The sequence below is a fragment of the Oculina patagonica genome, chromosome 1 (genome assembly GCF_052425735.1).
Source record: "Oculina patagonica isolate OP01 chromosome 1, crgOcupat, whole genome shotgun sequence".
In the NCBI taxonomy this organism is placed as follows: Eukaryota; Metazoa; Cnidaria; class Anthozoa; order Scleractinia; family Oculinidae; genus Oculina; species Oculina patagonica.
The window spans coordinates 17,430,671-17,446,243 of record NC_135758.1 but is presented as its reverse complement, the minus strand read 5'-3'; the positions used below and the strand labels follow the sequence as shown (position 1 = coordinate 17,446,243).

The 15,573-nt window shown below is 39.0% G+C and overlaps 1 protein-coding gene across 1 annotated transcript; it reads right to left on the bottom strand.

The window, feature by feature from the left end:
• Positions 1 to 46: 46 nt before the first annotated feature.
• LOC144659643 (uncharacterized) lies at positions 47 to 14,242 on the bottom strand. Its single transcript, XM_078520132.1, has 10 exons — positions 13,551 to 14,242; positions 6,810 to 6,982; positions 6,053 to 6,362; positions 5,554 to 5,625; positions 4,968 to 5,027; positions 4,117 to 4,422; positions 3,409 to 3,747; positions 2,951 to 3,114; positions 2,244 to 2,328; positions 47 to 1,651 (listed from the first exon to the last, which is right to left on the bottom strand). Exons 1-10 carry the CDS (start codon positions 13,717 to 13,719, stop codon positions 1,452 to 1,454), a joined length of 1,878 nt encoding a protein of 625 aa, XP_078376258.1. The 5' UTR covers positions 13,720 to 14,242; the 3' UTR covers positions 47 to 1,451.
• Between the last annotated feature and the right edge of the window lie 1,331 nt (positions 14,243 to 15,573).

Below are 15,573 nucleotides of genomic sequence, written 5' to 3'. Positions count from 1 at the left end.
AGTCTTGGTCAAACTAAATTTTGTCAACACCAATAGAATAACAATGTTAAAAAAAAAACTCACTTTATTATTTTTAAACATGCTTAACCAGCAAGTATGTATTGAAAAAAAATAATTGCGTAATATTCTCAATAAATTACAATGCCAGCAAAACTCATTTGGTTAAACTAATTTCTAATTTCTCTAAAAACAAAATCATTAAAATGCAGTTTAATTAATTACTTTTTCCATCCATTTCTTATTTTAGTGTCCATGAAAATATACATAATATAATAAAAGGACCAGCCTTTCTTGTTTCTTCTTTTTTACTTATTTTAGCTTTCGTTGGCAGACGGAGCAATTTGTGATTAGCGATTTGAATCAGGATCAACCCTCCAAGTTCGCCTGAGCCTTCGGTCGTGGATTCCTGTGGCCAGCATGCTGCTTAGTAACGTGACATATATCGTGTAAACCTGGCAAAGTGTGATATTTGGAGAGTGATCATTCTGTGATTGTACTTTAGGAATCATACCTGAACTAAACATTTCTAATTTTCCTCCACATATTCAGATTAACTGCCAACTGCGTATTTCGAGTATGGTGGTGCATGTGTAGTTAATATGTTCTTGAAACTTAATAAAAGAATGTAATAATTATTAACACTAATAGAAATTCAACCCTTTAAATCCCCAGATGGGTAGTAAATTTCTCTTTACTGTTTTTCCTGTTGTTGGTAAACTTTTCATCATTCTCGTTGGGAGAATTTCGTTTTGCGTCAAGGCGTTTTTCTGGGTTTATCAGATCGTTTATTGTCATAAACAAGTGGTAAAACAGCGAAAGCAATTTAGAATGAATCATTTCAAGGAGAAGTGAAGAGAAAATCAGCTACCCAGAGGAATTAAGGGTAAAACATGAACGAAGTGTACCAAAATTTTTGTTACAATGAAACCTTGAAATTTCAAGTAATGAAAACGGTTATGAGAAGTGGGATGTTATTTCACTTCATAGTAATAAAACGTAGATGTGATGATATTTTCTACGCTAAGTGAAAACGGGAATTACCGAATTCCAATAAAGATAGAACGAATGTCAAGCATGGATATCGGGCGAGCCTCAACGCAACAATCGTACAGTCCTAATCAATATGAATACAAAATTACCTAACAAGTATGCTTGGTCCAGCCATCGCAGTTATAAAACAACAAAGTTAACTATCTTTAAAGACATGTTCTTCCTTTTCGTCCTTGACAGATGTTTAACTGATCTTTCAATGCTTCTAAACGCAAGCGTTTAACCAACAAAGCTTCATATTTGCAACAATCGGGCTCCATCCCTCGTGGAACTAAAACCTGTCTCTTCAATATTCCACTTTGAATGCAACCGTCGTTTAAGCTGAACTTCAAAGCGAAACCGTCGAGTCTCGCGACAGTGCAAACTCAAAGACTCCTACAAATCCTCTAATGCATCCTTTGTCAGGGATGCGCTGAACATACAATGTCTCTGCCGCTGTCGTAAGGCGACCATTCTTCTGCGTGATAATAAACAGTTGTACAGTTGTGATTGACAGCTACTATTTCTGCACCCCGCACCATCTCTTTGCCGTCCATTGGAGAACCCACAGGTCGAATCCCACCATAAGCACAACGGTCCAGATTCAAATAATAGTGCGCGTCTGAAGGAAAACACAAACAGAAATGCATGTTTTAATCTCAGATATAAACAATGGTAATAGGACTGAGTGGAGTCCAATTCGGTCTGTTATCATACGGGTCATTAATCAATCAAAGCACGCGAACTTTGTTATTGCCGGACACTTTGCACCTTGTTATTGGACGCCTTTTAATTGGACACCTTGTAATTGGACAATTTGTGATTGGAAAATAGGGCGGGCTAAGAACCAATCAGATTCGAGAATTTTGTTATAGTTATGATTAAGTTTAATAAGCATTGCCTCCCGGGGAGATACTTGGAAGAGTTTGCGTAGGTGCTCCGCTGGGGACTAGGAACCCCTACCCTTTCTTAGACCCAAAAAGCTTAAATTTGCTATACTCCATCTCAGACTAGACATAAAGAGGACGACGACCAGGTTTAGATAAAGAAAAAGGTATAAATTTGACACTACTTTTTGCAATTCAGCGACCATATTTCAAACCTATAAAGTCCTAATTGGAATCACATCTTAGACCTGAAACGTCAACGGAACATACCCGTATAGCGTATAGTAGGAAGTAAGCAACGGAGTTGGCTTTCTTTCTTTCTCTTACCTGTGTAGTTTATTTTACCAAAGTCCAAATCCATTTTCTTCTTCAGTTTGTCCCACTTAAATTCGATGCCATGCACACGAGGAATCTGGGTCGAGAAAAGGAGATTTTGATCAATGAAATATGTGCGTAAAGAAAACTAAATGTTGCTTATTGAATATTATCAGCTTGTGTTGAGAATCGTTAACTATGTTCTACATTGAATGAAGAACATAAAATAGGAATTGAAATTGAATAATTCGATTTCCAGAGTAACGGGTACAAGTACCTCGCGCCCTAGAGAACCCATGACCTCTGCGATACTAGTGCAGCGCTCTAACCAACTGAGCTATCAAGCCAACTGGGCACTAGTATCGCAGAGGTCATGGGTTCGATTCCCGTTCAAGCCTGAATTTTTTTCAGGCTTGCTTTTCTCAACTGCTTAAGTTGAGTACATTACTGTGATGACCTTTCATTTGCTTAAAATGTATATCCGCAGTACAAATATATGAATTTCATATATTCATTTCATAACTAAAAGAATGCTGTTCGAGTGTTGCCTTGTTCCAAGACCTCTATTTTTGTCGCAGCCAACCCGGGCCGTTCAGTTGCCTAGGATAATTCACCGAAACGAATAGTGACGTCAACGATACCGTGAAGGCCTGGAAAAGAGCCGTACAGGAAGTAGGCAAAGTTATACAACAAAAAGAATGAGGTTGGACTGAACATACCTGCATATCATGAGTGGTGAATGTGAACCACAGATCACTGTTGTCAATGGATCCCTGGCGGCACCTGAAGTAACGAAGCGCGGTGCCTGGGGCGAATAACTGATACAGCAAAACTCCTAATAGTACTGCTAGGATGAAGCCCGCCAACAACCAGCGGCGAAAACCTGAAATGATTAGTTGGCAAAATAAGCTATATGAAGGAGGCTGTCAAAGGAACTAAACATTTACTACAATGCAGAACAATTTATAACTGCAAAAAGAAGACACGCGCGGATTCTGACTTATTTCAAAATGCAAACAACAGTTTCAAAAAATATGAATTTAACAGATAGGAAGCAACAAACTTGAAGACGGTCAAGAAGCATTTGTAAATATTTTCTCTTACCCTTGCGCTTCAATTCGACTCACTAATACTTATTTTTTTCTGGAAAGTATTAGATATTTGTGTTAAAAAGTACCTCTCAAACATTTCTTTTTGATGTGTTTCACTTCCGTTTTCAAATCCTCCCTCATGTGTTCCCGCAAATCACCGACGGCACCTGCCACGTGACCGGAAGAAATACTCAACAAGATCGAGACAAAAGACTGCGCAACATTCACTTCGTGTTCTTTAGCGTCCAGGCGTTCAAGTGTTTGGCCGAGCAGGAAGGCGTCACTGGACACAGCCTCACTAACACGGCTCTGAGGTACGGCAACTCCCGGATGTTCCAGAGAGGCAAAGATTCGCTCGCCATTTTTGACTGGTCCTAGAACTTTAACACCGACCATACCAATCACACACACGAGGTCGTGCAGAACTGAAAATAGAAAGATTCAGGAACGACATGAACGACAAACAATGCTGAGGCTTTCTGAACCTAGTTTAAGTTAACTTAAGCCCTACCATAAATTAACTGTGAGAAGATAATGTTTATGATACGATTGTATTTATTTTTATGAGTGTTTTATGTCAACCAACACATAAATCCGCCTTACCAGTCCTCGACATTTCTTGAAATACTAGTTTGAAGAGTCATGACAAAAGTATTTTCGTAATTAGACTTCAGTAAATCTGAAAGGGAATGTCAGGCTGGCAAGGGGGTGATCATTTGAGGAAAACTGCCTGAGAAGGGATGAGAGAGAGGAGAGGCCGGATTGAGGATGTCAAACCCTTCTATCTGCATTACCTTTCTCGTCATCTTCTGCAGGGGTCTTAGCCTCAAGATACGCTGATCTACTGATAACTCCCGCCAGCTTGGCTCGAGATGCATTGAAATGCGAGAGCTTTTCGATGTGACTTTTGCCGTCAGGACTTTCAAAGACTCCCACGATGTCACCCTCTTCAAGTGGAAGGTCGTGCTCAGCCTTGTCAAGTTTGAAGTGATAAGCAATGTCTCCTCTCTGTGTGACAACAGGCTTGTTGACTTTTAGTTCATCGATGACAGCAGATTTAGCTTCGAGGCGTTCTGTAATTACTTCAGAGGCGCTGATACCTTAGGGAGAAAAACACAAAAATATCAGTTTAATTGAACATTGGATAAATCCCACATAGAACAGTGAGGAATGACAAGGTTTCTCAACCTCTTCCTAAACCTTCATGATTCTCGTGAATCAATCACTACTTCAGCTTCTCCTCTTACGTTATCTATTTTCTGTTCTCATTTTGTGTCACGTAAATAAAGTAAAGTAGGTATGCACGCTTGTGTTTAAAGCTAAAAGCTTGACATGTGGGGCCGTGTCTAAAACATACTGAATAAAACTTGAAACACTTGTTTCTCTTTGTTCTGTTCTTGTCATTTTTTAAGGAGGCGACGAGAAATAGACGAGAAACGATAATAGAGAGAAAGGAAAAGCTTTTAATTTCTCTATGACAAGTTGGGATTATAATGTCATTTCTCGCTCGCAAAGCGCTACACAAAATCATATGAAAAGAGTATTTTGTTATTTTTGTTCTCTGGCAGTGGAATGACGTCCGCTGGCGTTCTTAGATTTCTAGGAAGAAAAGAAAACAAACAAGCAACAAAGTGAAATAACTTACTGTCCGCGCTATTTATGCCGCTGCTCAGACTTCCACCCGGACTGGAATCAAATCCTGAAACTTCAAGAACAGAACGCAAGACTGAATGAATGTTCAACAATAAACATTCTATGTTACTCAGTTAACTGTTAGTATCGCTGTACGACTCGTGCAAATGTACAGCGATAAGATGTCTAAAATGTCTAATTAATTCCTAATATTGCGTGCTCTGTGAATCACGCTTCAAATCATCACGGTAACAAGAACCGTTATACCTATATTGATAGCATACCCTTATGTACGGATTAAGATCTGGAGTCCATGGCAACAGACAGGACAAAATGGCGGGACATGCTTGCACTATTGTTGTCATGACGCCGAGTTGTTTAAAGGAGCAATGTCACGATATTTTAAATCATTTTTCTCATAACTTGCAACAAAAAAGGGAAAATAACCAAGGATGGTTTTAAAAGACGAAGATAAGGACGCATTACAAACAACAAACTTGAAAAAAACCTGCTAATTTTTTCAAGATGCGTTGTCCGTGACGTAGCTGACGATGAGATAGCATACCCTTTAACAGAACATAGGAGCTGAGCACACTTACTTTTGCGTTTCTTTCTTTTGTTTTCTGGACTTGGTGTTCCACAGTAGCCATTATCACTCGATGAATCTTCATCTGCAGAAAAACGCCACAAAAAAAGTAATAAAATTAGTATTACATTACACGTCAGGGAATTTCTTACGCAGTGCAAGAAAGAAAAGAAATTTATTCTGCCGGAAGACTCGTTAGTTATCGTTACAAACCCTAGTAATTGTTAATCGAACGACTGACAACACAGTTCACGTAAATTACAAGACACCAGGAAGTGTCTCCAAAACATATCTTTCAAGAGCAATATTGACCTACTGTTAGCCAACAGGGCTCGTTCGATGCCATACCACCTTGCACATAAGAAAAAAAAAATCATTACGAAAACTTAGCTCTAGACTTCTTCAGTGGAGCAAAAAAAGGCCTTGGAACCGCAGATGAAAACTCGCATGCACTTTACAAACATCACTTCGAAAACTTCGACAATTGAGTAATAAGTTTCTCCTTCACTAACCTTGGCCTTGCTTTGGAGTTTTTTTGCTTTGAACTTGGAAACTTTTACTGGTAAATTCCCTCGTCGTTCCATCCACAAAATGGAGTTCAACAACCAAACGGAAAATATTCCTCTCCTCGCCTTTGACGCGTGAAAGTTCGTACACTTTAATGCCCTTTTGTGAGGAATAAACTGAATCGAGATTGACAGAAAAGATCGCAGAGAATAGCTCCTTTCTGCTGTATACCACTGGGTCCAGAGGAACGCGACCGTTTAAGTCCTGAAGAATCCTGGCAGCTTCTGGACATCTTTCCACGTAAGCGCACACGCCCTTTTCGGAGAAAAAAAACCAAACTGCATCAGTAAACAAGGACGCATGTACTAATGCACGAACGAAAAACAATGACAATATAAGAATCAAGAGCTATTCTTTCCGCACTCTCTCTTTTTCAGTTTGCTTTAGAAGCGGTGAATGGAGAGAACGCGAAAAGAAAAACACTGGTTTTCTTTTTTCTTACAAGTGTCGCACGACATTTTTTTGTTTAGATAATTATCTCCGTTCACGATACCCTTGGCGGGGCGAGAAGACCGAACGAGCGAACGAAAACTAAGACATTTTACGAAGAGGGAAAAAAATCGATCCATTTTTTTTCTGTTTGGCTTCTTCACATTTCCGGCTTTTCCACTGACGTAAAATGACTAAGCACAAATGCACGGACCTGCACGCTCTCGCACGTGCCACGCGGGTGGATTCTGTTCAAACTATTCAAATATTTACCTGAATTGGTTTTTGCGCCGTTGCCTTAAGGTGCACTTCAGCATTCAACAATCTCTGTTCTGAGCTGGCATTTCGTCGCATTTGCCCTTTCTCATAGACTTCTTTCAAATCCAAAACAGTGACATTGGCCTTTGAATCCTCCGGGTGGCAGGACCAGTCCAACGAAGGAAACACTAACAAGTAATAACAGAAGTCAGCAAGAGTATTAAAACCAGTAACTTTTTATATAACAGAGCCGCGCAATCAAATTCAGCAAACGTATAAAGCGTGCCCCATAATCCAATAGAGCATGCTGGTAGCGAGAGCAAATCGCTTCGCCAAAAAATTCTTTTTCCCGCGCGGGTTTTGATGTACATTTCCACCAGCTATCGCTTCGAGCAACTCTTACGCTTCTTTCATGCTCTCCAAACTTTCCGCGTGCACCATATCTCGACAGTGCACGATAAAGCATAAACCAATCGTTAAATAGGCGTCAACCACGCAAGAAGAGTTCGGCTACTCTCGCGAGCTGTCGCGCGTCAAGTTCACTATAACACCCTTACCAAAATTAGCCATTTTCTGCAGGAAAAGATACTGCTAGAACTACAGTGAATGTTGTAGTAGAAATTTTACGGAAATAGCACGTCTTACGCACGTAGCAACTAAAATAAAGGGTCTTTTTACACGAGGTCCGCAATACGTCATGATTGGAAAGAAAGTTGCGACAGGATTGGTTAACTTTTTGACAAGACCTGACAGCCAAACATCAATACCCCTGAATGATTGACGTATCTGTTGTGAGAGTTTGGTGACGCATCAAAACTATGTCCTCAAATTGATGATTTTTCTATTCTCATTACGTGTTTGATTGACAATGTGTTGACACTGTAAGGAGAAGACACGAATTGAACACTTTTAGGACTTCAAATCTTTCCGTTAGAGGAAGATCAGACAAGAGACGTGACATTCGTCGCCTTTTAAAAGTAGAACGTGCGTGGTGTTCTTGCCCTTAGAGAAGGTTTCGAACCACAACAAACACACTTGATGACTGTTTACCTCAACTGCGGACATAAGTGTATAATTGGTCTCTTCAATGACACTTAGCCCTCTCCTATAACCTTCTAGCGAACATTGCTCAGCAAATCAAATTGAGATGATGCCTCGCGCAACGAGAAAAAGTCGAACAAAGAAATCCATGAAAACAATCAACTCTGTTTTTTTCGTGATATAACACAAAATTTCCAAAAGTAACATTATAGTGATTAGCAAATGTTTACTTAATCGTAGAAGGTTGCTTGTATGACTTATCAATTTGCTTTCAGTCATTTCGTTTTTCTTGAATCTGGAATCCACTGCCTTGTAAATTAATTGACAGTATTATAACACTCACACAGACCACACTGCTTTGCGGATAAGATTTTTGAATTCTTGGCATTTTACACTGCTACGAATTCTTTTCCTGTCACGTTACACAATATCACGAAGAGCATTTAATTTATTTACGTATTCTTATGCGTGGCTTAATTGTCATAGTCTATAAGATTCGAACTTTGGCCGGACACCGTACCTCACCGATTTCGCTGAATTTGGCATGCAGTCTTGTTTTAGGGTCCTAACTACCAAATATATTAAAAGTTTATCTTTTTATTTTGGAATTCGAGAAGCCATTTAGCGTCCGAACGGCTTCCCGCGGATCAGTTCTGTTACTTCGACACTGAACCTCCGTCACATTTCTCGATAACTTGGTTAGTTATAAACTATCTTTCTTCTTTCTATATATCATTTCGCAATTTGTTTGTTCAACGCCAAGAAGTTCGAAGTATGTAACGTTTTTGACTCTCAATTATAAACTTATAACTCCACTTCTCTTTAACATTACCATAACAAACTTTTCATTGTGATTGATCCATTAATAAAATTGGAAGTAACTTAAGAAAAAAAATTATCCTCTATGCTCACGCCATTTCACGGATCCTCATTTAACAGCAAAATAGAGAAAATGAAAGGGTTAAGTCATAAAAATTCCACTTTCTTATCTTAAAATTCTTTCAATATGGCGATTTTTGCGTACGTCTTTCCAATTTTTTCGGCAATTTTTCGCTTTTCAAACTTCTTTCTCGCTTTTATCGCTTTTATCCCATTCCTAACAGGTCATTCTACTTTTTCTTTAACTAAAATCTAACGTTATACTACTCATTTATATCTATATCCTTTCCTCTCTCTATCATTCTCAATTCTTATCTTTGTACTTTTTCTTCACAATCGGGAGAAAAGATCTATTAGTTTTCTTTTATTTCATTTTTCGTCGATCTTCTCTTTTTTTCGGCACTTTTATTTTTTCGTTTTCTTTTCTTCGGTATTTTATTTTTCTTTAACTTCTATTTTATTTCAAATTATCTTCTCTGTTTTCATTATCTATTATTTCCTTCCTTTTTTTCCCTCTCAAGTCTCTCTCGTATATTAACTCGAGTAAATTAACTGCTTGAAATCAGCTTGACGTATAATCGCTCGACTCCTAATTTTATTTACGTTATATTAAACCATTTCTACGACGGATTTTTTCACATTATCAAACGGTTTATTATTACTACGCGGTTAAAAACTCGCTTCTACGTTTCATATACTGGGAGTTGGGGTTTTTTTTGGTGTTGTTGTAGGAAGGCGGGGGGAGGGGGGTGGAGTGGTGCCTCCGTCCTCTTTAATCTCTGACCAGTGGTCTGATGGAGCTCAACTGTTAATAAGCATAAGGAGCTGATTTTGAAATGAAAGACTTACTTTTCACTAATCGTGTTCGAGAAGGCGTGGCTTACTCGCGGCAAGAACAACATAAAACAGTGAAGCTAACACATTTTCCTCATTGATTTGAAATTTCGATTTCTTTTTAGCAAGTTAAAATAAATGTTTTTCGTCAATTTTTACAAAAAGCAGGTGAGAACTTGGCTGCTTTTGTTATCTCGGACTTTTTTTTTATTAAAGTCAACCTCTCCATAAACACCTCTCTGATGCGTCATACTAATACTTGTCCTTATCGCCGACCTAGGTGAAAAGACTACCGTAATTACTCGAATACGCCGCGGCGCTTATTAAATTTTTTACGCCTCCAGTGCGGCGCTTATTCGAGGGCGGCGCTTATTTGAGGGCGGCGCTTATTAAAAAGTTTGACGCCAATCTAATCCTTTACATTTATTAAAATAGGTCCCCTGATTCCAGTCTCTTGCTGAAGTACTGGATGTTCAATAGAAATGGCGGTAAAACAAGCACTTTGAACTGCAGAACGTCGCTTTTGATGGAAAGAAATGTCCGTGGTTGCTTGGTTCTTTTTTCCTTACGCGCATCGGGACTCGCGCCGGGGGCGGCAAACTTTTTTGTCCGTCGGCGCTTATTCGAGGGCGCCTTCGGGCGGCCTTATCGAGTCGTTATCCCTTCCTCCCTCCGTGTACATTTTACCCTCTAACTCTAGGCCACAACTCCCTCTTGGTCCAATCCCGCATACATACCATCTCCCCAACCTGTAAGAGTGCATCTCTCCTGGGGGTGGCTTTGGTTCCGTGTTGGGGTGCGGTGGCTTTTAATTTTCCCCCTGCCGGCTAAGGTTTCTTCCTCTTTTTTTCCCCCTGGATGACCTTCGGGGCGCCTGTCCCCTCCCCTGCCATCTCCCTCCTTCCTAAACAATGCCATTTATCTTGCGCGCCTCCCACTTAGTCCACCCCCGACTCCCACTATCCACTCCACCCCCCCCCCCCCCCCCACCCCATCAGCCCTTCTCCCTCCCTCCTTTCTTCTCCCACCCGGCTCCACCTCTTCTCGTACCCCATTCTTCTCCGCTCCATCTCTCTACCGTACTCCCATTTCTCTTCTTATCTGAATATTCTCCTCTTCTTAATTCCGACTTCCCTCCGCTTTCCTTGAGCTGTCCGCTGAAATGGCGCTGATGGCCAATTACTAGAGGTTCCATACTTTTTTATTCTTAACGGTAACATTTCCCAATTTTTTCATTAATGGTATCAATTCACCAATGAACAAGCTTTGTTCATGGTAAATGGCTTGTTCTAATCGAGATAACAGTGGAGTTATAAGCCTTCATTTAGTAATTTGAGACTGTTAAAAATCGAAATCCTCACTTCTTGGCCGTTGATCATCAAACTCAAATTTCCGACTAGTTGTATAGAAAGAAGAAAGATAGTTCTTTATAATATACAAGTTGACAGAACTGTGACGGCAGGTTCAGTGTCGAGAACGTGTTTGGCGGGCCGTCACGGACGCTTCACGGCCTTCTCGATATTTTCCAAAATAAAAAGAAGAAACTTTTAATATCCATTTGGTAGTTAGGACCCTAAAACAAGACTGCATGCAAATTTCAGCGAAATCGGTGAGGTACGGTGTCCGCGAACTTTTAAAAAGCTCGAAAATTATGGAGTATTACACTTAAGCTTGGTTTCCAAATGATTGCTATCACTGATACGGAAACCACTCACTGGCGATCGTTAACATTGCTAGCGTAAAATACCACAATGCAATTTAACTCTTTGCAAAAAGAAAAAAAATCGTAAGCGTAAAGAAAGAAGTACAAAAAAGTTGAATAGTTTTACAGTGACTGAATTAACTTGTACGAGAGCCGGCGAATCTGCAAAGAAGTTCCAGAATGTCAGGCACCCTGATATTGGAAGAGGACATTTTTTATAGGAGGGAAACTGTACTTATCGCCAAAGTAACCTGCGTAGCTGACGGTTTCGCTAGCTCGAGGGCCAAAAGTGAAACTCCCCGCTGCGATGGCTATGGCCAAAGAATATTCAGAAATGTGAACGAACGCGAGCGAATTGTTCTTTCTGAAAGAAAATGGAAAACTTTAGACGACTTAAGCTTTAGACGACCTAAGTCGACTTTAGACGCTCCTTTTTAAAAAGGATTATGTCTAATTTTTAATTTTTCCTAGTCTATATAATGCTGTATATATTTTAATTTTATCATTGTTATTCTTACTTTCAGCGAGGGAGGGAGGATGTATTCGTAGTCTTTGCAAGTTTTTGTGGCGCGATAAACGTGTTTACAAAAAAATTAATAATAAAACGAGCGATGAAAGTCAGCTGTATTCGCTGATCTGAGTCACTCTGATCCAGAGCTAACCATCCCTTCCTCTCTTTGTCTTTTTTTAGTCCTTTCGTGTTTTTCTGTCGTTTCAAACTAATTTTTGGAGCAATTTTTACGTCTCAGAATCGCTAAAAATAGCCTGATTTAGCCCACCGTGGCAACGTGTTCAGAATTTCAATTACGTCCAATTTTTGTTGCATAATAATTGCTCGCACACAAAGATCACTCAAATTTAGTGACAAAAATAAAATATCCGTAAAATGATGCGAGTCAAATTACTTTCCAGTCACGTAAACGTGAAAAACTAGTTTCTGGTTGAGATAATACCGCTTTACCAAGACCTATCGAGAACTACTGTGTCGTAAAGCCCTTTGACCCGTTCCGGAAGTGAATTCACGCTCCGCGCGCGAGACGTGACTGGGAAATACAAAGTTGTAAACGCACTCATTTTCAAACTTTAGAGGGCAAACATTAATAAAAACTCTAACCCTTGACAAACTTACCACAAAGACTGTGTGCAATTTGAACGTAATCTTTTTTAATCTTCCTTTCTATTAATTTACTTGTCTGAAGTCTGTAAAAGTTGACAAACTAGGTGAAACTTAATTTAGTGATTCAGCACATTGTCGGAAATTGTTTTTTAATTCGAATTCCGAATTTATTATTTGAACCGTTTTTCGAGGGGAATATGACTAAGCAACTTCCATTTTGTTAGAAACAAGATAATCAATGCAGATTTGAACGCAATGATTTGAATTATATGCGACATGATTTCAAATGCAAATACAGCGACGACAACTTCGTGTCTAAATTTGCATCGAGCAATATTCTTGCAAATACGGCAGATTGCTGGCCTAGTTCGCTACCAGATGATATGTTTCCTTAATTTAAAGTCTGTTAAGGGCACAAATGATGTATTAAAGGCTTGAAATGAAATCTACAACGAAATGAACAACAAGCGAGCGCACAATGAAATTGACAAGAAATGCCTTGGGTCAGCCGGTCAAGGTCAACAAAACAAACAGACGAAATAATCCGAAATTTATGTAATAACAGAAGAAGGAACACGTTAAAATCAACTGACAACTCAAAGTGCATTTACTGACCCACTAACATTACAAACAACTGTCAAAAGGGAAACCATAAAACCTAATATTTCTTGCCTGCAAAGTGGCAAGCGGTGCGGTTGTAATGAAACCTAATAATGTCGCAAATTTCCATACAGTTACGAAATATTCTACAGAAAAAAATGATAAAATGTAATCGTCAGAGATTTCATTAGAAGTTTAAGAATAAAGATTGCAGTTATAAAGTTGCCACAAATCTCACGCAAATTAATTTTTGGTAATTATTACATTGGATTATCTGACATCATTCCTATTGCTACAAAAGATTGCCGCGACAGACATGACATATGTAAAATGATTAAAGTATATAAAACGAGAACTACAGCTTGAAGGAAAACGATGGAAGCAAAACATTCTCTCCTCGTCTTCATTCAATAACTATATTAAATAAGTATTCTTACTATAAATAGCAGATAATTAAAACCCGAATGCCATATTAAAAAAAATATATACTCACGCGCTACCAAATTACTTTTTAAAGGGTTTCATACCCTGCATGATGTTCATTTTAAATTCTAAATTATGATTCGTTTAACAGCGTACATACCTGGCTCTGCGGGCTGGAGGCAGGGTGGGTATAAACTAGTGTCCCCTAAAATCTCCTGAATGTCTTTGATATCAATAGCGTCCAAATTTACGGGCTGTCCGTTGATATTTAGCATTTGCTTAGCGAACAAATCGCTCATTTCCAAACTCATGCTTCTTTCCAGCGACATACAGTTGAAGAAATGTTGAATTCAATAATTTACACGAACGAAACCAGAATCAAAAAGCTTGAAGAAAGTATTGTATCGTAAGTTTGAAATATAATCCCAATGCGTTGGTTCGTAACTTCGCAACTTTGTAATGTTGATCAGTGTTGATGCTCCCTTTGTAATGTCTTTGCTACTTGCCAGTACCTGAAAACCGTTGTCTCGTTGATACTTAAATAGAGTGTCTTCAATATAATCAGCAACCCTCTATGTTCACGAATGAGTCAACTACAAACAGGAAGTTTTTCCGAGGTGCAAACCTTTATCTGTTCGGAGTGGCCTGGTTGAAAATACCGTGCATTGTGTGCTGACAGTCACAAAGTGTTCAATCAAGCGTGGAACTTCCGGTCAATGCAGGAGGAAATTACCATACTATTTGAGCGTCTTCGTGCGTAAAACAGCCAAGAAACCTCGATCACCGCATACATGTACTAGGGGAAATATTTTTTGCAGAAAACGTGGTTTATCCGCCGTCAAAAAGAGCGGTTTCTAAAATGTATATGTGCTTAGCAACTGTTGAACAAACATGACCTGACGTCAAAAAGCCATACAAGGGCAGAGAAGGAAATGATACCCACGTCAATGAGCTGTACTTTCAAAACCTCATGTCACCTGACTTTATTGATTACTAAGGACCCTCAAAAATCTGCTTGAGTATTGGTTATGTGCCAGAGAAGGCTAAAAATTAACAACTTTATTAGACGCTCGGCCGGTGAACTTCAAGACTTTTTGTCTATTCGAAATAGGTGAAATGTAACATTAGCGGAACTAATCGGTTTTTTGTACTTTAGACCGTGACGTAATGATTGTACGCTAAACTCCCGGATGAGGCATTGCTAGCGCACTGGATGAACGTGACTAACACCTCAGCGGGAAAATCGTGCACTAGATCATGCCGCGCACACTGAGCAATCAAGACTAATTTAAGAACACTATCGGGAACATCTCTGTACGTCAATACTGGTCAATACATTAAGTGTGCTACAAAAAGAAAACAAGCAGAAATGATGTCAACTTTTTTGCTGACTACACAATTTTAACTGACAAAAAAAAAATGCATCCGTCGTTCTAGTCTGTTCACAGACTTCTTTAAAGTTCGCCGAAAGCGTGCGGGAAGACCTAGAGAGAGAATTGGTAACCTGAATTTTTACAAATCAAGCAGCCAAGCAAGACTACGAGTTGGAAGTCTTTAAATTGTGACATACTATTTTTTAAGCACTTCAGTTACCCTGCACCCAGACGTCTCTTAAGAATTGAAATGAGAGATATACACGCAATGTGGTACTTGATCTGTTAACACGACATTAACATCTGATCACGCACAACTTGAACCAATTGCAAACGACTTTTTCGGGGGTATTGATAACAACCTAAGATTGAATTAATTAGCCTCCATTAGCCTCCTTTTTTTTTTAAATTTACTCTTATTATTCGTAGTATGTTTGTAATTGTAAGTCCAGTTTTATTATTTGTAACCATTTTTAATAGTAACTTAATTAAGCATTTTATTTTAAATAATATCGTATTTTAGCATTTTATTGTAAATAATATATTTTTAGCATTCTAATTATTTTAAGCTGAGGGCCCCAAGTTTATCAGTAACTTTTAAGTTACTGTCACGGGTCACCCTCATTAAATAAAGTCTTTCACTTCACTTCAGACCATACCCCACAACAAGATTTTATTTATTCTAATTATTTTAAGCTGAGGGCCCCAAGTTTATCAGTAACTTTTAAGTTACTGTCACGGGTCACCCTCATTAAATAAAGTCTTTCACTTCACTTCAGACCATACCCCACAACAAGATTTTATACAATC

Bases quoted from the DNA above. Each gene is read 5' to 3' on its own strand.
- LOC144659643 (XM_078520132.1), bottom strand. From the start codon at position 13,719: ATGTCGCTGGAAAGAAGCATGAGTTTGGAAATGAGCGATTTGTTCGCT. The intron at 2,329-2,950 runs GTATGTTCAGTC...TTCTCGACCCAG, and splicing joins TCACCACTCATGATATGCAG to ATTCCTCGTGTGCATGGCAT. The intron at 1,652-2,243 runs GTAAGAGAAAGA...GTTTTCCTTCAG, and splicing joins TGGTAAAATAAACTACACAG to ACGCGCACTATTATTTGAAT.